Source organism: Lissotriton vulgaris, chromosome 1_1 (genome assembly GCF_964263255.1).
Source record: "Lissotriton vulgaris chromosome 1_1, aLisVul1.2, whole genome shotgun sequence".
NCBI classification, from domain to species: Eukaryota; Metazoa; Chordata; class Amphibia; order Caudata; family Salamandridae; genus Lissotriton; species Lissotriton vulgaris.
Window position 1 is genome coordinate 132,886,135 of NC_141685.1, and position 23,030 is coordinate 132,909,164.

The 23,030-nt window shown below is 46.4% G+C and overlaps 1 protein-coding gene across 1 annotated transcript in view; it reads left to right on the forward strand.

The window, feature by feature from the left end:
• LOC147737776 (uncharacterized) overlaps positions 1 to 23,030 on the forward strand; it is a 77,989-nt gene that overhangs the window by 20,820 nt on the left and 34,139 nt on the right. Inside the window, exons 4-6 of the mRNA XM_086935320.1 lie at positions 3,206 to 3,307; positions 11,614 to 11,715; positions 19,743 to 19,853. Coding sequence (XP_086791446.1) covers positions 3,206 to 3,307; positions 11,614 to 11,715; positions 19,743 to 19,853 — 315 coding nt within the window. The remainder of the gene's footprint in view (positions 1 to 3,205; positions 3,308 to 11,613; positions 11,716 to 19,742; positions 19,854 to 23,030) is intronic.

The window sequence follows — 23,030 nt, forward strand, 5'->3', positions numbered from 1 at the left end:
TGGTGGTCTGTGTCTACATTACGCACGGGCCAAAAGCCCTTGACTAAAATCTTAACGACTACTGAAGAGTTAAAAGCACCACCATATGTAGTCCGAATGTCTCAGAGGCTCTTGGATTGTAATTATAATGTTGAGTACTTCCCTGGCGTACAAAACAATGTGGCAGATTTTCTAATCAGGTCTCCCTTGATCATGGATGAACATATAGGCGGAGAATGGGAGGACTATAGCGTAGGCTTTTCTGAGGTGATGGAGACTGTGCCATTTCGGTGGATGATTGGAACTGTTGTTTTACGAGGATAGAATTTTATGTACAATCAAAGATTGCTGTCTAGATGGTTTGGCCAAGTATGAGCTTTCTGGATAAGAGTTCCAAAATATTTTGGGAAGTAAGGAATGAGTTGTCAGTTGATAACAAGGGGTGCTTGCTGCGAGGAGATAGGATAATACCTCTTATATCCTTAAGGTCCAAAGGTTTGGCCATCATACATGAAGGACCTTTGGGAATGATGAAAACCTAAGATAAAAGTTAAAATGTACTTTTGGTGACCTGGTGTTAATGTGGAAAGATATGTAAGGAATTGTATGTCCTGTGCTAATGTGGACACGTCCCAGATCACATTTAAACCACTCCTAGGAGTTACGAGTATTCGCTAGGGTCTTTTGAAAGCCATTGATATTCTAGGGATGGGTCTTGATTGTACTGGAGTTCCAAAATACTTTATAGCCCTTTTGGATTTGTTTTCCAAGTGGCCAGAAACATATGTGTTTACCATGGTTGATTCTCGTGCAATTGTATTTTTTTAAAGGGGTGTTCCTCAGAGAGGTAATACCTAAGACATCGTTGACTGATATTGGATCACAGTTTGTGTCAGAGTTGTTGGAGCAATTCTTGTCCACTCTATCATCCTGCTAGCAATGGGTCAGTGGAGCGCTTCAATAGGGTGATTATGGACAGTATACAAATTGCCGTTCAGAATGGTAAGTGCTGGGAATAAGGGTTGGACAAGTTGATTTGGTTTTACAGAATTACCCCATATAGAGTGCAGCCTGTGTCGAGTGTCAACGAGTCGAGAACCATTTATGAAGGACAATGCTGCTTGGTTGTCTGGAGATCGACATGAAGAGTGGTCTTCCTCTGTGATCATGAGTAGCCTGAGGAGAGCCTAAGAGGTGCTTAAAGAGTACTTTGATCAGGAACATGGTGTTAAGAATGTGGTGTTGGAGTCAGGTGATTGGGTGCAAGTTGAAATGGGTGTGAAAGTTTAGAAAGGTCAAAGAAAAATAAGACAGTCCCCTTCAGGTGACCACATTTGTTTCTTTTTCTGCTCCATTAAGTGATGGTTAAGACTTTGCATTGCAGTAAATTATCCAAATGTAACAACATTCTTGTGTGGAAGGAAGAGAAGGTGATGTGGAAATAAGGAATGATTGGCTGTGGAATGATGAGGGCAAAATGTAGGTCTTGAGAGCGATGACAACAGTGTAAATCGTGAGCGTTGTTGTAGGGAGGGGAGTGATGACAATGTTGTGGTGATAGGTGAACAAGGGGACACTCCTGCATGCAATGGAATGGAGATCCCTGATATGGTTCTTGCACAATCTTCCCACACTAATAAGTGGGTAAGTGACCGTATGCAACCAGAAAAAGTTAAGGATTTAGTTATGATTTAACAGAGAGGACTGCCATGCGGTTGCTGGCATTATATTGTATTCTGCTCCTTGCTCAAGGAACACATTATTTTTATAATTGTTATGTGTATTTTGTATTTATTGTTTTAGGGTTATAACTTATTGGTTTATTTATTTACTTTGGTATATTTTGCCGGGTTTTAAAGGAGGAAGATGTGCTGTGTTTTTAAGTGGCACGTGCCCTTTGTTGGTATTTGGAAGAGCAGTGGATCTGAATTACAGAGCGGTTAAGGGGATCTTTTGTATGAGGCACTGACAACACTCGACAATGCTTTGCCTCTTTAATAATCTACTATTTAATTCACCTTGGACGCATGAATCTTTACATTTTCCTTGGTGGTGGCCGAGACTGGGCCCAAATAACACAGCTACCTTCATCACCAAAAATGTTGATGTCTCCACTTTGTTTTTTGGGGACATTTGTGTATCATTCGTGTTCGCAAGCCATGCCCCACAAGTGAGGTACCTTGTTTATCAGGAGAAGTGTGGCAAACAGAACAGTGCAACAATTGTTATTTTGAATTCCATGTCTCTCCATTATTGGCTTCCAAATGTGAGTGAGTGTGCAAGAAAGATCGCGTTTTGCAAATTACCCTCTGAATCACATGATGGTGTGGGCAACCTAAGCTCAGGCTTCTCCGAGTAACCACCATCCCTAGAATTAGTATCTGGAACACATTTAAAAAATGCATAGATGCCACTCATTTTTCATCCATTAATTTCCCAGTATGAATTGAAGCCTGGTGGGTACACAGTGAAATATCATTATAAGCTGCAGCTCAAATGTTGTGGACAACCAACAAACGCTATATAAACCTACAATGAGAAGGGTCTAACGGACGTAACCATGTATTGCTTTTGTAAATTTACAATTGAGGTAAACAATTACAGATGAAAACGTGAGCTATTTCTATTTTTTCCATTATTTTATTTTAATTAAAAAAATACCTGTTGCTGAATTTGTAATGTTGTCTAGTGTTCAGAAATGTATAGCTTTCCGGGTTCACCCATGGCCTTCACATCTTTCTCCACCGTAAATTGCAAGTAGGTGGAAAGCACATAAAAAGGGAAAATGGACCATCCCTTGGAGAAGTTAACATACTGTGGTATTATTTTTTATAACTTTGGTTGTACCTGAATGCTGGGAAGTTAGTGATCTTGCAATCCAAACCTTTTGATGATGTCCCTTATTGCAGGGGGAATGTTTGGAAGGCTTAAGTGTGAAGTCCCAGAAACATAAATGAAAGGACTTACCACAAGGGAGAATATTCTTAGCAGCAAAACGGCTAAAGGCGAAACCAACCCATATGTTTGTTTTCACATACGAAGTATTTATTGGGTATATATCATTGACTTATCTACTGAACAGATATATGTGTAATATAATTAATTCAAAATAAGAATGAAGATAAATTATTTTGTGCAGATGAGTTAAAGGATTTAGAGCCTCAAATTATTCCATGTGATCTTACACACACAAGTGTAAAGCGCGGCTGTTGTCTTACTTTGACAGGTCACGTGATTGCTGATTCTGATGTGTTATTCATGGGAAACGAGTTCATGGAGGATACGCAAGTTACATCTGTGAAGGAGCAAGGCGGCAGTCCGGGCACAGGTGAGAGATGCGTGTCACCTGCAGAGTGGATGCGTACTAAGGTGAAGGTCCTACCAGATCCTTCTTGGTCCACCGAAGAGAAAGGTCTATCTTACAGGCCCTGCAGAGCTGAGAGAAGGAGCACGAAGCCTGTGGCCCTCGCTCAGACTGGACCTGAAGGAACACTTATATATAAACCTGCACTCAGCAGACTCTAGTGTATGAGGGAGACGGGCCATCGGTCACTAAAACAAAGACGTGCACGCGATGGAGTCTTTTAGATGCTGTTCAACTGGGGGTAATTTTAATGCAAAGATAGCTGCTAATGACTTATTAGGAAGCCGTAATCTATAACGAGATATGGAGTCAAATGGATTGTTAATTTTTATCTCCTGAAAGCCACATTACAACTCTGCTCATACTGCAGTACTTCACGTAATGAATTATCAGATACCAATTTTCAAATCCCAGGGAATTGACGACGTCCGAAGATGCCCGTCATCTCTTACAGATGTTGTGATTGAGTGCACACCTCTGTTGAAGGTGATCGTTTGGGGCTGGTCTCTTAAGAGCCTGGCCCCGTGCACCATGAGTAACTCAAGATCCTTAGTTAAAGGTCGGATGGTGTTGACTCTTGGGAAGGATGAGCCTGTTGCCACTCACGGAGATCAGGTGCGCTACGGAGACACTCCGCTGACGTGGAGACACTCCGCTGACGTGGAGAGGAGAAGTGTAATATTAGGATGACATTTATGATGGGTGAACCAAGTAAGGGATCCAGTGAGCTGATCAGGGCATTTAACAGATTATGATAACTGGATTGCTTCTGGACTGAACCATCTACTTAGAATAAGTCAAGGTGTCAGAAAGGGAGACTAAACCGCCTGATAACCTACCGACTGACAGTGAAGCTCATGACTGCCATAGAAACAAAAGGTTCCAGGTTCAGGATGATAAAGACAGCATCCTCTGCATCCATGCCTTTTAATATATTTATTGCTGGCATGCACCTATTATTTGGGGCCTTAATAAGCCATTATCTGCTCCTCAGTCCAGCATTACGTTGACTTGCCTTTTACAAATGTTGGAATGCAGTGCAATCTCTACGAGCGCACAAACTAACCTAAACCTAATAGGTTAGTAGTACCAAGTTCCTTATTAATTCTTTTGAGATGCTCCTCAATCTGGGTGTGAAAGAGCGTGTTTAGTTTTTTTAAAAAGACACCTTACCCACCAGCCTGGTTGGTGACTTGCGTCATCATTCGGGATACCTAGCGCATCAAGAGTGTGTCTTTGTCGGCTTTTTACATTGGAGCGGGTTTTTTTAGGGGGGGGGGTTGATTATCTCAAATGAGAAAAAGAGGTGAATTAACATTTTCTTTTGAATTACCCAACAGTGTGGTGTACTTTAATAATGGCATCTGTAGACAAGGATTAAAAGCTGTGGTGGATGTGTTGTGAGAACCCAACGGACTCTCTCATTCTTGGTATGGATCGACATGTTTTTTTTTTGCTCCAAGATGGTCAACTGGTAGGGAGCTCCGTCTGGAGGCTCCCAGGGCTAGGGATCGCCATTGGCGCAAATCCTGTCGAAATCCCAGCCATCGCCCCCCCCACTCGTGAGAACGGGGGATAAACATAGGGGCCAACGCAATCGGAATCTAGCGCCCCAGAAGGATCGAGGACAGAAAAAGAAGCTGCAAAGCCTACCAGGACATGCAACCCACTCCACCTGCTCAGCCTATCTCACGAGCAACCCCTGCCTCGCACTGGGTAGCACCTAGGTGGTTCAGTGGGGTCATCGGCGCCACATCTTGTGCTGCATTGCGCACCTCAGCGCGGTCTGCTTCTGGGCATGCCTCATGCCGACGGGGGAGTCCCGTGGTGTGGGGCTCCGGGGGAGTGTGCGGCTCCCGGCCCGCTGGACGCTGCTGCACTGTTTGCTGCTGGGCGGGGTTGGGCGAACATGTGCCCTCGCTTCGACTGCAGCAATCTTGTGCGGGCCACCTCCTGAGTGATCTTGCCTCGACTGCGGCGATCCTGTGAAGCCATCTGCTGGGTAGCCATCCGCCACCACTGCATCGTAAAGGTTCTGCTGAGTGGGCTGCTTCTCTCCGCACCTCACTGCAGCCCGGGAGCCCATGGTGGAAATCTGATAAAAGTGAGCGTGAGGGTTATGGAAAGCCTGGCGGGAGGAGGGTGTGATTCCAGGCCCTCCCAACTCTGCTGTGGAAGGGTGAGCGTAATGGTCCGAGCACTACAGTGATCCACCTCTTGGTTTGCTAGTTCCTCTGAGTCAGGTCACCTGGACAACATGGCTGCTAACACAGCTGGCCCCTCAAACCTGTAATACCTGCCTCAGCCCTAAGGATTGCTCCACCAGAACTTGGGGCACAGTGTGGAGCTGCTGGAGCTGCCCTTCTCCCCCTGCACAGTGGCCCTAAAATACGGTTTTATGTCCGATTTTTCCCTTTTGTTTTTGAGCTTCTTCGTAGTAGGACGGCTTGGGCTACCTCACAACAGGCATCTAGCTAAGGCCACTTCATCAGTGTGTTTTCCACCTGTCTCCAGCCTCGGCCTACTCTTTGCGCTACCTCTTCAATTGAAATGCTCTTTGGCTCCTTCGGTGGGATTTCCACCAAATACCAGGCTCCGTTTTCTTTTTGGGCTCCCTATGCAGCTGAATGACATTGGGCAGCGCTCTAAATAGGTTTTCTACCAATCACCAGTTCATGTTTGTGGCTAATCTTCAGCTAAAAGCACCGGTGCGAAATGCGTAGATTTCGATGCCGGAACACAGCGATGTCAAAACTTGATATTGTGGATTTTCACTGCTACCCGGCGCGCTTACTATACTTCCATGCACATACTGTCACTCACAATGTCAAGATATTCTGTTTACCATATGCCAATACTGGCCTGATGCGTAATCATACTTACATCTAATCCTGGTTTTGTCTACCTTACAACATTATTGGTTCGGTGCTTGAACCTGTCCACATCTACTGCTTGTATTGTGCGACTGTGTCATTATCCTATGTGTTTCACAGTGTTTCTGGACATATAATGTTTCTTAGGCCCACAAGTTTTACTATACAACAACACTGTTTTGATGATGGCACATGCTTATGTATGAACTAGTCTCTTGTCCGCCTTATGCCATTATTGGTTCGGTGCTTATCAATGTTAGTCCCTGGTATTGTACGACTGCACCATTATCCTCAGCATTTATTGTGTTTCTGTGCATATACTCTTCCATGTGCGTACAAGCTGACTCTGCCCACCAATATTGTCTTGTGTGCATACACTGTGATTTAATGTTGATGTTGTCTTCTTTTGTGATCTTTACCCACTATACTTCATATCAGCAGTAGTGTCCCTGCCTGTCCAATGTATGCTGTACAGGTTTACCCTGATGTCGTACCCATGTTATTAACGCTAGAACTGCTTAGGCCTCCCCGGCAAACTGGCCTACAAACAAGCGCAGACAGCATCTCCCCCATCAAACCACCCAACACCAAGAGGTCCAACAAACACGCCATCTGAGAATGCAAATGAATGGAGCGACGAGGGCGCTCCAGCAGAGACCCCACACACCACACCGCACTAAAGTTTATCTTCAGAAGATATCACCGCTCCCTCAAAGAAGCCAAAAAAGATACCCTGGCCACTCGCATCGAAACCAGCAGCAGCCACTCAAAGGAACTATTCAACGTCATTAGAGAGCTCTCTGCCCCAGCAGCCGTCAAAAACACAATCCCCACACAGGACCTCTGCGACGCCCTGTTGAACCACTTCACAACTAGATAGCAGACATTTACAACAATTTCAACACTCAATCAATTGAGATCATTCCACACGACTCCTGCCGACATCCCGCACAACCACCTCACCGACTGGACCCCCCTCAACACGGAGACCACCGCGACCATCATGACTTCCTTACACTCAGGCACTCAAACAGACCCCTGCCCACACCACACCTTCAACCTAGGATGGAAGAACATCTGCCCTCCGCTCACTTACATCCTCAAAGCGGACATCAAGACCGGCACCTTCACAGAAAACATAGAAACTCACAGAAGTGAGACCCCTCCTAAAGAAACCCACCGCAGACCCCAACAACCTCAAGATTTACCCCCCTCATCTCACTCCTCCCATTCCCTGTCAAGGTCCTTGAAAAAGCCATCAACCACCAGCTCACAGATAACCTGGAGAGAAACAACCTATTAAACACCTCCGAATCCAGCTTCTGATCCAACCACAGCACAGAAATGGCCCTCATAGCCTCAACAGACTGCATCAGAACCATCCTCGACTGTGGAGAATCTGCTGCCCTTATTCTCCTCGACCTCTCTGCGGCCTCTGGCACTGTGTTCCACCACATCCCGATCAACAGACTTCACCACATCAGCATCAGTGGCAACGTTCTCAAGCTAATCACCTCATTTTTTCACTGGACGCTCACAAATAATTTGTCTACCATCCTACACCTCCAAAGTCAAGGACGCCATCTGCGGCGTCCCCCAGGACTCCTCACTCAGCCCCACCTTCTTCAACATCTACATGACTCCGCCAGCCAACATCGTCCGCAGCCACAGATTCAAAGTCATCTCATACACAGACGACCCCCAACTCATCCTATCTGCCACTGAAGACACCTGCGCCACCAGAGCCAACTTCTGGAACGCTATGACCAACATCGCCGCCTGGATGAAAAATAACTGCCTGAAACTGAACAAAGACAAGACGGAAGTGCTCATCTTTGGAAGAAGCCCTCCCCTGTGATACGACTTCTGGTGGGCCCCGCTCTCGGACCTGCACCGACCCACTCCCCCCACCACCCACACCAGGAATCTGGGCATCATCATAGACAACGGGTTCTCCATGAAGCGCCGGGTCAGCGCAGTAACCTCCACAAACTTCCACATCTTCTGAATGCTCTGGAAGATCTTCAGGTGGACCCCGCTCAGCACCAGGAGAACCGTAACACAGGTCCTCATCACCAGCCGACTGGACTACGGAAATGCATTCTACGTCGGAATTACCACCCTGCTCTTGAAACGACTCCAGACAATCCAAAACGCACGGGCAAACTCATCCTTGATCTCCCAAGACGATCAAGCATCACTCCCCCCCTCAGAAACCATCACTGGCTCCCAATCAAGAAGAGATGCCACTTCAAACTACTAACTCACGCTTACAAGGCCCTCCACAACCCATGACCGGCCTACATCATCCACTGCTTGACTTTTCACCAGCCAACCAGCCCACCAGCCACCTCTGCTCAGGCCACCTTGCCCTCGCACATGTCCCACACATCCATCGGATACATGGAGGAGGTCGATCCTTTTCCTACTGCGCTGCTGGTCCTGAAACGACCTGCCCCATCACCTCTGGACCTCCACCATCTGTGCCGACTTAAGGAGAGCACTCAAGACCTGGCTGTTCGATTAAACGGCTCATACTTAGCGCCTGGATACTGCCCGGGATGATAAGCCATACTCTACAAATACTGTTGATATGATATGATCGGATATGATATGATACAAACCCTACCTCAGCCACTAACCATTGACACCTCAACCATTATTGAACACGAGAAATTGAGCACACAGGTGCTACTGGGCAATCTAGGCACCAGTTACTGCACAGGTAACCCCCCAACAAATCCTGAACGACTTCCTCACTCCAAGCATCTCTGACCCTGCCCCCCTTCCCCAGTAAAGACAACAGGCATTCCACCTAATCCATGGAACGACCCTCTGCTGCAACAGGCAATCATTTTGGCAGATCCCCTCCCCCGAGAAGGGCCCTAAATAGCCATCTGTGCAATAGGACTGTACACCAATCTTACACCGCAACTCCACCATGGAAAGGTGTGGCCCCAACTCATACTGGATTAGCTTCTCCTCATGAAACCTCTGCAAAACTGCTGCAAGCAATGTCAAGCACAAATTAATTGAATAGACACTAATAACTGACATCTTCTACAGTCCTGCACACGGAGGCCTTAAAACTGACTTCATCTTCTATACTATGTAATCCGCCATATGGAGAGAGATGTCCAACAGCACCTTGCATAATTGGCACTACCAATGTCCCTTATGGAACTAAGCTCACTGTATCCCCTTCCCAGAATGTCAACGGAGAATTGTCCATGACCATCTACAATAACTGGAACATCCTAGTCCATGCCTCTAAACAAAACTTAACCCTCTTTGATCGCCACTTCCCTTAGCTCTGTGCCGCCATGCCATCTGGTTCCACCTCCACCCCCCCACATTGGAGAGCCAAGTCCCCTCACCCTCTACTGGAGAACTAATCCATGCACCCTCACCTCCACCCAAGAATCAGTCTACTCTAAATCCTGCTTGCACTAACTCCACCCCTTTCAGCCCCCTCTATTGCCAGACAACCGAACGATACAGTTTGATTATCAGAATCATTCTTACCCTACTCATCCCACGTCCTGGACTCCTCCCAATCCGGCATCCGAAGCAACCACAGCACGGAGACCGCACTCCTCGCTGCCACCAATGACATCCGCACCCTCCTCGACCGAGACGAGACCGCAGCTCTCATCTTACTGGACCTCTTGGACGCTTACAACACAGTCTCCCACTGCACCATAATCATGAGACTCCAAAACGCCAGCATAGGCGATAAGTCACTGGACTGGATCCTCTCCTTCCTCACCGGCCGGATACAGCGAGTCAGACTTCTCCAATTCCTTTCAGAATCTACACAGATCAGCTGCAGAGTGCCCCGGGGTTCCTCCGTGAGCCCCATCCTCTTCAATGTCTACATGGTCCTCCTTGCAGACATCATCAGAAGCCACAGACTCAACATTGTCTCCTACTCGGATGACACTCAGCTGATCCTCACCAACGAACCCACAACCGCCAGATCCAACTTCCAGAGCAGAATGAACAGTTTCTCCACCTGGATGAAAGACAGCTGCCTCAAGCTCAACTCGGACAAGACTGAAGTTCTCAACCTGGGTCCCACCACTTCCGACTGGGACGACTACTGGTGGCCAGCTGATCTGGGACCCCCACCCACCCCTACGAACCATGCACTCAACCTTGACATCATACTGAACTCATTGCTCTCAATGAACCGCCAAATCAACTCAGTTTCCTCACCCTGCTTCTACACACTCTGGCTGCTTTGAAGGACATTCAGTTGGATCTCCATAGAATCCAGTAAGACCGTCACCCACGCACTCATCACCAGCTGATTTGACTACAGAAACACACTTTACGCCTGCATCCCCTAGAAACAATTCAAGAAACTACACCATGTTCAAATCGCAGCCGCCAGACTGGTTCTTGACATCCCCTGCCGCAGCCTCATCACATAACACCTCCGACAACTCCGCTGGCTCCCAGTCAACAAGAGAATCATCTTCAAGCTCCTCACACATGCCTACAAAGCTCTCCACAACATAGGACTAGCATACCTTGACCACCGCCTAGCATTCCTCGTACCCGCTAGACATCTCCCATCTGCCTATCGCGCCCTAGCCTCCGTCTCCAGGATCGACAAGACCAGGACTGGAGGAAGTTCCTTCTTCTTCCTCGCTGCCAAGACCTGTAACACCCTGCCCCTCCACCTCCAAAATGCGTCGCTGACCTAATTCAAGAAGGACCTTAAGACCTGTCTCTTCAAATGATACTCCAGACCCAGGAGGACCAGCCCCCCCCCCCAGTGCATTGAGACCCTCACGGGTGAGTTGTCATGCTTTACAAACCCCTGATTGGATTAATTGATTGACACATGGCACTCCTCCACTGCCCAGCTAGAGCTACCTATTGAACCAACAGCATCACAGTCCATCAACCTCAGCATGAAGCCGACATCCCACATCTCTGACCCCACCCCTGCGGCACTTGCAACAAATCTCAGCCGCACCATCTCTCCTGTGTGGACCAAAATCACAAACTCCTCCCTATTTAGCGGATCCAAATCACAAACTCCTCCCTATTGTGTGGCTCCATGCCAGCCGCCCTCAAACTCTGCCAAGTCACCCCCCTTCTCAAAAAGCCAGATGCCGACCCGAACAATTCCAGACCTATCACTAACTTCCCGCTCCTCATCAAAATGATTGAAAAATATGTGCTTGCACAGCTCAACAAAAAATACGTCCAGTATAAAATAAATATTTGTTGGGGTGGAAGATCAACATTTCCCGTTATTGGATCTTCCAACACTGATTATTATTCCTTGTTAATAATTATGTTTAACAACGTGAAGAACAAAGAACCTGTTTCTCCCAACCATTCATTTGTGCTGTACTTCCTTTTTTTTTGCTGGGTTTGCAGATATTGCATCAATTGGTTCCCCGAAAATTAAAACGGAGGATGACTCGTACTCTATCCATCACCTAGACTCCGAGAGCAGAGAGCGCATACCCAGCGGTGCAGGTGAGTGTCTATCCATCACCTAGACTCCGAGAGAAGAGAGCGCATACCCAGCGGTGCAGGTGAGTGAATTTGTCTGCATGGATGCTCCAAGTCAAACAGTATCAGAAGGCAATAAAAAGAGATTCAATCTATCCACTCATATTGGTAATAGGCAGGATTAGTATGCCCTGGAGTGTGTCCCCTTCATAAACTTCAAATGGAAACTGTCCCTCCACCTGTTACAGCGCTGAAGGCCATCACCAGGGACTGAGTACATAATACCAGATGTCTACAAAACGTCCTAGGTCAAGAAATGGTGGGGAGAGATATGAGAAACAATAGCAATGAGGCTAACGTATGAAATAGATAAAATGCGAATATTGTATCAACAAATTGAACGTAACACATGGAACAACTTCAGCTTCGATACAGATTCTCATTTCTATTTCTGACCGTTGCACTAAAAGACTAAAGTAGAGACTTAATGTAGGAAACCCGATTTGTATTTGTCCTGGTACGAGTCACTTAATTTTCTTGTCATTAGCAAAATTTAAATCAAGGGTAAGTGGCAGTTTTATAGATGCCATGTAGGCTCTGCTGTACTGGATCAAGAACATTTTGTCTTTTATCCATCTCATGTTTTGTCATAGTCTGACCGGAATTACTCTGCCTTCGAAACAGATTGCTTACACATGAATATGGCGTGTATTGAAAGAAGACCTCTTATTATGGACTCTGAGTCATTTAAGTTCTGAATTGATCACTGACATTTTTCGATGTTTAAGAACTCTTTGATGTAAGAATAGCCTTCAGGCTACAAGGCCATTTTTCTGTGCGCAGTTTGAGTTACACTCAGTTGTATCCCTGGTTGGCGAATATTATATCTCGTCTTCGTCCTTACAACCAATCTGCAATTTACTCCTGCGTTGCTGGAATAGTTCAGTCTTTCTTAGACAAAGTCAAGAAGGCTTAAGTATAGATTGACCCAGAGGAACTAGAAGATCTTCATTGAAAGGCCTTTCTAATTTGACAACATTGATTGACTTTCAGCCAACAAGCTATTTTTTGTTCTAGCGAAGGAATTGCAGGCGAAAGTTATCAAAATGTGTCCTGGCTCAACCATATCTGGAGGAAGCGTGGGTCGGGTACAGAAACAAGGTTTGCCCGGTTGGAAAATTTACCTTCCAACTTAATCTCTGAACTGGAAGTCAAAAATGCTCAGTGGGACAAGACTGCAGGCTGTACCTACAGAGAGCTCCACGGCAATGGATAGCTGCTGGACAAGGTTCTGGTGAAGCCGTTGCCTTTTGGCAGTAAATCTGAGACCCTGAGAAATTTGAATTCCGCACCCAGTGAAGCTCCCTTGCCAGCCGGATACTTTTGGCGCCTTCGCCCTGGGAAGATTTCTACGTTCTGACTTAGTCACTTTTTTGGAGCTTGGATTCTTCCAGCGAGACAAGTATGCAGGCTCTAACCGAAAAGTGTTCCACAAGGCCAGATACCATCCCCAACAGACTCTGCTGAACTGGATTTGCTGCTGCAGAGGTTTTCCAAGTGGGAACAATCTTCATCCTAAGGCCAGCTGGAATGCACTTTCGTCGGAACAGCTTGACAGGTTGGTCCCAGCCCGCAGATGTCTTTAGATCCAAAAGGTTTCTGGGTTCAAGTTTTCAGGATATGTTAGGTACACTTTGACAAAATAAAGGGTCCCAGGTCAGACCTTTGGGTTCAAGACTCACTTCAGCAGAATCATCTAACCGCACGGACCAGGGGAGGTCCAGTTGGAACTGGTCAGCTGGGCAGTTGCAGTAAAGGCCTCTTGTAGCTTTTCATGTCCCTGTAGCTTGAACAGGAGGTCAACTTCTTTGTCCAGGGTTCAAGAGGGACAGCAGGTTCAGTCTTCTAGGCTCTTCTCAGGTCCCAGACTGCAAGTTCAGTCCTCTTCTGGTTCTGATCTTCCATATGTCCAGTAGTGTTCTGAAAATAGGCATTTATACCCAGAACCAAACTGTTGGTGGGGGTGGGATTGCTGCCTCACAGCAAGCAATCCCACAGTGCCTCTCTCTGCCTAAATGCAAGGGGACAAAATCTTTCTACCCCTATGCAGAGCCTGTGTGCCCTCCCCAGAGGTGTGGGCAGGAAAATGAGCAATCCTTTCTCTGTGGTCCATCTAACCCAGGTCTGGGGGTAGCTGTTATCCCTTTGGAATTGGAGGCTGCCTGACTAAGGGAATACAGAAGTGCCATGCCAAGGTGTCAGCTGACTTTTGTTTGTGGTAGGGTAAGACTCTTGGAAGTGAACTTAGTTCCTGGACAAACCTCAGATAGTCATTCTGCCAAAGGAACAGAAACACCAACCCACACCCAAGGCCTTTGTCCTTCCCAGGGAGAAAATTTCACACTTCATCACGGAGGTTATTCAACTGCCAGGTGAAAGCTGGAACTCATGCACATAGGCCTTCAGAGGCTTACAGTGGTTAAAAGTTAGCTTTCTAAAAGTACCCTTTCCTTATTATTGTTAAAAATTGATTCTACCATTAAATCAGATTTGGAATAACTACTAAAGGGCCTTTAAATTAGATGTCTAGCTGTTTCCTAACTGAAGTTAGCATTATTAAATGTAATAATGTAATTCAGTGTCTTCCTGTGGGGCGTGGCCACGGAGGCCAAAATGGCGGACATGGATTAGATGAGGTCTGCGGCGCGATCCCATAATCAGCATTTTTATCCTCAACCCAACGGCCATCGACTCCTCTATTTGACCGCAGAAGCTGTCATCGGAGCTGGGGAACCAGCTGCAGCATGAGCGGCCTCCGTGGGGCCCGCAGATAGGTAGCTCTCAACAGCAGCCCGCTCTGAAGCCACGGGGCCCATTGGTATCTGCGGAAACGTACGGCCTTGTTAGACTGTTGCTGGGCGGGGCTCGCTTCAACCCACCTCGCAACCCCCTGCTCTGCTCTCTCCCTTTGTTCGTCCAGAGAAGAAAACTTGCTGTATATTGGTCAGGGTCCCAAGGCCTCTGGAGCAGCGACTGCCACGGCCTGAGCCATTCGCCCCCCGTGGTAATTATCAACAAGTGGGGAACACCCCACATGGGCAGCATACATCTCTCTGGACCAGCAGGACCTTTCATCACGGCTCTGGGTGTGGGGCTAATGCAATTGTTCGATTCACCTGGTCTGCGCTTGGGTTGACAGTAGGTCTGGAAGTCTGTATTACGGGACAGCACAGACTGTAGGTCCTGCATGACTCATTCTGGCCAAACGGCACACATTATATAGACTCCAAATGGATTCTCTGCTTACCTGATATTTGTTCACTGGGGCTCCCTTCTGGTGCACACCATCTGCAGGGGTGTACTAGTGTCCTTTACTGACCACTGTGGACTACACTGATTGACCGCTCCGAGGTTCCTGACCGGTGCCTGACAGGGACCTGACTGCCCTCAATCAAATATTGCGGGAACCTTAACCTGATGACGTTGGCTGGAGGCCGCCGCTGTTTCTACCTTCCCTATAGGGCACAATACCAGACTGTTTCCAGGACCTGTTGTGGCCTGTTTCTCCCCTGACACCATCTGCCGCTCTGCGCTTCTCTTGCTGTGGGGTGTCGCTGCCTGAGCTGGCACCTGCAAGCCAGCCTAAATCCGCAATACATCAATGAATCCTTAAGCAAAGTTGAAACCACAGATGCAAAGATGTAACGCCTCCGATCCGGTGCCCAGCTCATACACTCATGACCACTGATGCCGCTGTTCGGTGTTCAGAAGCCTGCAGAATCCAATCTTGCCTCAGTTCTAGGTAAACTTGATGTGGTGCTTGCAGGAATAGATCCCTGGAAAATAAAATAGATGCTCTAGCTATAGATCTCACACTACTGAGAGATTATCATCGGAAACTCTACACAGCGCTCACTTAAAGGAACAATCACTGGCAACTATCCAACCTCAAACACAGCACATGCAGTCCCACCTGGGTACACTATGCTAGGAGGTACGCACCCAATTGCAACATCTCATTCTGAGAAAGTATTTATGATACCTACTTGTGGTTCTAAAATAAACAACTATATATTTTTATGTACAAAACAATTGGCCTAGAGTTCAGTTCTCGAGTGTGTGAGACCATTTGCTGACTGAGTGTGTACATCAAATGCTTTACACTGTCCTCTGGTTCTGCCTCACTGCTCGACCAAGCTACAACTTTAGAAGTTATATGTAACTTTAGCCTCTGCCATACCTCTGGGGACTGTGGACTCTGTGCACACTGCACCTTACTTTGGTCCAGTATATACAGAGTCACTTTCTTACAATGGGCGCCTTGCAGGTCCTTTCTGGCAGGGACTCCTTTTAGAGTCAACAGTCTAAAGGCAGCTCTAAGCCACTTGCCCAGAATTTGCCCAATCCTACTAAAGGCAGCAACAGGGCTATCACCAGCAGGGTTGTAGGGGTTTCACAAGAGGCTCCTTTAGGGGGGATAAGCTCTAAGGGCAGAGGCACCCCAGTAAGGAGGCTTACCCTATATCCCCCACCACACAAGACCTGTCAGTGGAAGTTTGCACCACCTGGGCAAAGGTGCCTACTCCATATACTTCCCCATTCCCAAAAAGGATAGATCTCTCTGGCCAATCCTCGCCCTCCACCCTCTCCATAGATACATCCTGCCAGAATACTTTCACGTGTGCAAGGTGATTTCATGGCCATTCTTGACTTGAAGGACGCCTACTTCCACATCTAGATTCATCCATCTCATCTTTGCCACCTCCACTTCACAGTAAGTGGCCAGCACTTCGGAGTCACTACTGCCTGAGAGTCTTTACCAAACATTTAGTGTTAGTAGGTGCTCATCTCAGAAGGAGGAGAATTCACATATTGCCCTACCTAGATGACTGGCTGATCAAGAACGCAAGCAGACAAAAATGCCTGACTCACACTCAGATCCCTCCTACGCAGTCTAGGTTTCACGGTGCATGCCACAGAATCACCACTAGGAGCCTCTAAATCCAGGCTTTTCTAGGGGTAGTGCTCACCTGAGTCGTGGCAAAGCCTTCCACAGACCTCACTGAGTACAGGTGTTCAGCAGCTTCTGCCTCTTTGTCAGCCACTCAGTCGCCTTTTGTTCGCATGGTTTTGCATTTGCTAGGAATGGTGGCCTCATGCATTGCCAAAGTGCCACATGCCAGGCTTCATATGTGCCTCTCAAGCAAGTGGTCACAAGCGTAGGGTCAGAGGGAAGATCTGGTGTTGGTAAGGGACAGCACCCTGCACTCTCTGCCGCGGTGGAACAGCAAAAACTTTGCACTTTGCAGACCCAATTCTGCAGGTGACCATCACAATGAACACATCGCTAGCTGGCTTGGGGGCCCATCGCAACAATATGAGAGTCCAATATCTTTGGCCACCTCACTGCAGGCGTCTACACATCAACCACTTGGAACTGGTATCCATTCATCTAGCACTCCAAGTTTTTCTCCTACAGATTCAAGGCAAGGTAGTTGTGGTGCATACAGAATACACAACCGTGTTCTACCTTCATAAACAAGGAGACACATTCGCACCTCACCTGTCATCCCTAGCACAACAGATTTACTGTTGCACCATCTACCATTCACCTCCCGGCACAATGCCTTCCGGAGTGGACAACAATTTTTGCAGGCCTGCTCAGGAGGACACGGCAACAAGCCCACAAGAGGAAACGGCACCTGAAAGTCCAGCTTCATTACTTCCACAGGGGGAGCTCCCCAGACAAAGACCTTTTCACCTCTGCAGAATACGTGTAATGCTAAAACTTCGCAAAATGTTTCTAAACACCCAGTCCAGGGGCAGTGCTCTGTGGATGAACTGGCAACGGATCTTTGCCTACACTTATCCTCATCTCCTCCTATTCCGTTTGTGGTGAGGAAGAGAACCATGATTCTGAACCCTGCTAGAGCTATCCATTGTTCCACCTGAGGAGCTCCTCAACAGGCCGAACTTACCCGCTCAAGACCAAGGCAAAGTCCGGCACCGAGACCCCAGGCGGCTCAATCTAGTGATTTGGCTCCTGAGGTCTTAGAGTTCGGTTACATTGGTCTGCTGCAGGAGGGCATGAAAATTATAAGAGAGGCTCGTAGGCCCACCACACAATTGCTACACTGCAAAGTGGAAGTGTTTTGTGCACTACTGTATACCAAACAACATCAATCTGTCAACCCCTCCAGTGACATAATTTGTAACTGCCTACATCTTCAAAGAACAGATTTGGGTTGCACATCCATCAGGCTACATCTAGCTGTCATTGCTGATATATGCAGAACAGAAAGTATTCTTTCCTCTTCAAAATCCCTGCTTTGAAAGCATTCATGGAGGGCCTTAAGATTGTAATAGCTTCGCGGTTGCTCCCTTGTCCTGGTTTGGAACCTTAAAATTGTCCTTACTAGACTCCCAGGACTCCCTTTCGAGCCACTGCATACTTGCCCCCTTCAGTTCCTAATCCTAAGGTTTTGTCCAAAGTGCTCTTCCCTTTCCACCTTAATTTGTCTATATTATTCCCAGTGTTTTCCCTCAACTTTACTCTGTCGCTGAAAGGGCACTCCACACACTTGGCGTTAAGCGTGCTCTTTTGTATTACACAGTCAGGACCAAATCGCTGTTTGTATGTTTTTGCCAGCCTGATAATTCCATCCCATGTCAAAGGCAGTAATTGCTAGACCTGCTATACTGACACTAAAAGCGCCCTACCTTCCCGCCCCAGGCCACACTCCACTCGCAAACAGGGAGCTACTATGGCGCTCAAGGGGCAGTGTACCCATTGCTGATACTGTGGAGCTGCTCTGTGGTCCACTCCGCACACATTTGCAAAACACTGTGGAGGTTCAGGCAAAGTAGCAGGCTTGCGTTGGTCAAGCTGTCCTCAAGACTTTGTTTCAGACCTTCTCACCAAGCACTGTCTAGCCACCGCTTAAGGGTGTACTGCTGTACAGTCTTTGCGCAGCATGTGTTTCTACAGCCACTCATGCAATGAATAGAATATGTGCTTAGCCAGTAAGCATCTGTTCGATGCTTGTAGTGCTTTAGATTCACATGTGCCCACCCACCTTCCCGGAAGCCAGTGGGTGCAGCAGATAGCTTTTAATTTTAATGTCTTTCTTTTCTACTTGCATGGTCACTTAACTTCTATACGCACTACTCCATACATACTCTCACCTGCTGGGCTAAAAGTAAATTAACAATGGAGTTAGTGACATGTCGGTGAGTGGCGCATTTACCGCCAGAGGAGTTACTGAAACCTCAGGGCTCAAAAGCTTTCATCGAAGAAAAACAACTTGCAACATCTGACCCAAACACTAAATGGCAGGAGTATGTCCAGCATGGGAATCTACAGCACTACATGCCAAGGATAGGTGCTTGCAGGGTACGTTGCACTTTTCTTTCTGTATGTTACCCATATTTAAAAATACAGATTGGAAACTTGGTGGTTTTCTGTCAATATTTATGTGTAAAAATGAGTACAAACTGAAAATTGGGAGCCCTAGTTATAATTATAATCCGCAGTGATTGGGTTTATGCCTCTCTGGGAAATTCACATATACCGGTATTCTTTTTTATGATCAGCAGTTATTGGCATAATGACTGCAATATTCACAGACGCAAACACACACACACTTTGATCTGTTTTATAAGCAGCAGTTAGTGGGTTTAAGACTGCAATATTCACACACACACACACACGCATACACACACACGCACACACACTTAGCTCTGTTTTATATTCAGCAGTTAAGGGTGTTTATGACTGCGATATTCACACATACATTGATTTGTTTTATAGTCTGCAGTATAGGGGTTTAGGACTGTGATAGTGACACACAAACACACACACTTTAATCTGTTTTATAATCATCAGTGATAAGCAGGAGTGCTCGTGTTTATGCGTCTGTGGGATGTTCGCCTACTCGTAGAACAATTGTATAACCAGCGCATAGAAAAGTTTTTGTCGCATGATGAGCAGTCGTGGTGTTTATGCCTAACTGGAATACTTGCCTACGCTTAGAACTGTTTTCTCATTTCAGAGCTTGTAGTCGGCAGTGGAGGTGCACCGGCTGGTGTTAATGCTGAAGAAGAGATGCAGGCCAATGCTGTCCAGGCCTATCGAAGAAGAGAAAGCCTGTGCAGTCCTTCAGGTGCCGATATTGTGCTATTTAGAATTGATTCAATAATCTGTGCAGAACATAATTGGGAAGTGCTTTAAATCTTGTATAGTGAACCAAGGTGTTCAATTGGACTACCCTTTTTAGCTCATACTTTTTTAAGGTGACTTGTTCTGATTCTTACACGTCAGCCTTTAGGAACGACCCGCTTGTTAGTACCAGTGCTACAATATACAAGAGGTTTAGTTAAGTGACAGAGGAGCTAGGGGCCAGTTTATAATTCCAACAGATAGCAGGTAGGTTTACAATTGGAGACATGTTCCAGTCTCCAGCATGTGGCATCAGTGGTTTGTGCAGAAGTGTTGTGTGTGCACCCTGATAGTTCATAGCGCTGCAATGTGAAAGCAATTGGTGGATAATGTTTCTGTTTAAAAGCAGGCATTACAACTCTTTATAATCTGCCTAGGTGCTTAGGGGCTGTACTAGATCGAGGTGTCCAATGTTGGTCTGCCTAGGCCAGACCTAACCCAAATTTGAAAATCCTAATGAGGATATTAGGGAAATCTGGCATGGATTCAGCCCTCGCGGATCAGTGCTGCTCACCCCTCCTTCAGCTATAGGTGAAGGTCGCTGCTACAAAGAAGCAGTTGACGCGTTCTAGTTTGAAGAGATGAGATTTCCTGCTTTGTCCATCCTCACTTGGATACTTCTGCAGGAGAGTTGTTCATGATGGCAGTGACGCCTTTGAGGTATGGTTTTATTTGTTTACATATGGTTTTATTTGTTTACCCATAATAAGTGAGTTTTGACGTGTTGTGTGCATTCTTAAACATAACTGGGAATTCCAGTGTTTTCCGCGTTTGAGCCTCAAAGGCAACTTACCTTTTAACTGTGGTTTTTTTCCCAGTGATCATAAATACATGCACAAAGCTCGGATCCTTGGACAACAACAGCGCTCACTCCACGGTGCTCAGTTAATTTATTAGTGCCCATTCACTATCCAATTTGGTGATGCGGTTGGCACTATGGCCTTGGTCATGCGTGACATTGGCAAACAATACGTCACCATATATATTTACACCAATGTAAAACATTTGAAACATACTATGTGTCCATCACACAAGCAACCAGGGCACCATCTTGGATAATGGATAATGGATAATGGATAATGGATAATTGATTCAATGCCAGTCGATACTGCTGGCTCAATAAATATATGTGTGTGTGTGTGTATGTATACATACATAGAAACACAGTGAATACAGTGTATATTGCTGATTCGTGTGGTTGACAAGAAAGAACTATGTGTTTTTAAAATACCCCTCACACACTATGAATCCCATAGTGTCATGCTTCATCGTAGGGGTCTTCCCGTCCCTCTACGGGGCGGGGCGTGCTACAACCTACGAATTACGCGGGAGCACTTGTTGTTAATGAGTCAGGCTATGTGTGATGTGTAGAAAGAGTGAGTGGTAGGGGGTGAGAAAAATTATGTGAAAGAAATTAAAGTATTTAAAAATTCCCTGGCTAGTAGAAAAAACAATTTGATTCACTTCTCTAGCTGGGAATATCAAAATGGGGTTGTGGTAGGGATATCCAGCATGGTGGCGGCCGTGGAAACCGCTGTGGCGGCGGTCGGAGACAACAAAATTCTTGTGTGGAAGGAAGAGAAGGTGATGTGGAAATAAGGAACGGTTGGCTGTGGAATGATGAGGGCAAAATGTAGGTCTTGAGTGCGATGACAACAGTGCAAATCGTGAGAGTTGTTGTAGGGAGGGAAGTGATGAGAGTGTTGTGGAGATGGTGAACAAGGGGACACTTCTGCATACAATGGTATGGAGAACCCTGATATGGTTCTTGCACAATCTTCCCACACTAATAAGTGGGTAAGAGACAATATGCAACCAGAAAAAGTTAAGGATTTAGTTATGATTTAACAGAGAGGACTGCCATGCAGTTGCTGGCATTATATTGTATTCTGCTCCTTGCTCAAGGAACACATTATATTTATAATTGTTATGTGTATTTTGCATTTATTGTTTTAGGGTTATAACTTATTGGTTTATTTATTTATTTTGGTACATTTTGCCAGGTTTTAAAGGAGGAAGATGTGTTGTGTTTGTAAGTGGCACGTGCCCTTTGTTGGTATTTGGAAGGGTAGTGGATCTGGATTGCGAAGCGGTTAAGGGGATCTTTTGTATGAGGCACTGACAACACTCGACAATGCTTTGCCTCTTTAATAAACTACTATTTAACTCACCTTGGACGCATGAATCTTTACATTTTCCTTGGTGGTGGCGGAGACTGGGCCCAAATAACACAGCTACCTTTATCACCAAAAATGTTGATGTCTCCACTTTGTTTTTTGGGGACTTTTGTGTTTCATTCGTGTTCGCAAGCCATGCCTCACAAGTGAGGTACCTTGTTTATCAGGAGAAGTGTGGCACACAGAATAGTACAACAATTGTTATTATGTGTTAGAAATGGCGATTCCCGGTTGGCTAAGGCTGGCGCCAAAGCCAGGCAGAAACCACCACTCTAGTAAGGGCAAGGGAGTTACACGCCAAGATAACCCCTGCTCACCCTCTAGATAACGTGACACGAGCAGTAAGGCTTATCCCGGAGGCAATGTAGGTTAAGTATTTGCACACGCACCGACCAGCAACAACATCCAAGGCCCACCACAAAGGAAACTCCACACAAGGTTATATATAAAAATAGCCTTTATATTATACCAAACACATTAGATAAGAAACGCACACTTTACAATGTGCCAACATGCACATGCAGAATTTACAGGGGATTATGTATTGTATTGTATTGTATTGTGGCATACTTGTATAGCGCAACCTGTCACCACAAAGGGCATCCTGGCGCTTTGACCCGTACTCAGTGAGAAAAACAGTAGCTCAGCCTATCCTGGGAAAAAGATAAGTTTTTAGAGCCTTTCTGAAAGATAAGAGATCTCCAAGGCTTCTCAAGGATATAGGCAGAGAGTTCCAGAGTTTGGATGCCGCTACTCTAAAAGAGCGGCCCCCCATCCTCACTCTCTGGAATCGCGGGACTACCAGTAGCCTGGATGACGAGGAGCGTAAAGCTCTAGCTGGACAATACCAGGCAAACATTCGTCGCAAAGGAATGGGGCCCAGATCATGAACAGCCCTAAACACAATACACGCTGCTTTGTAGCGCACTCGTAGATGAACTGGC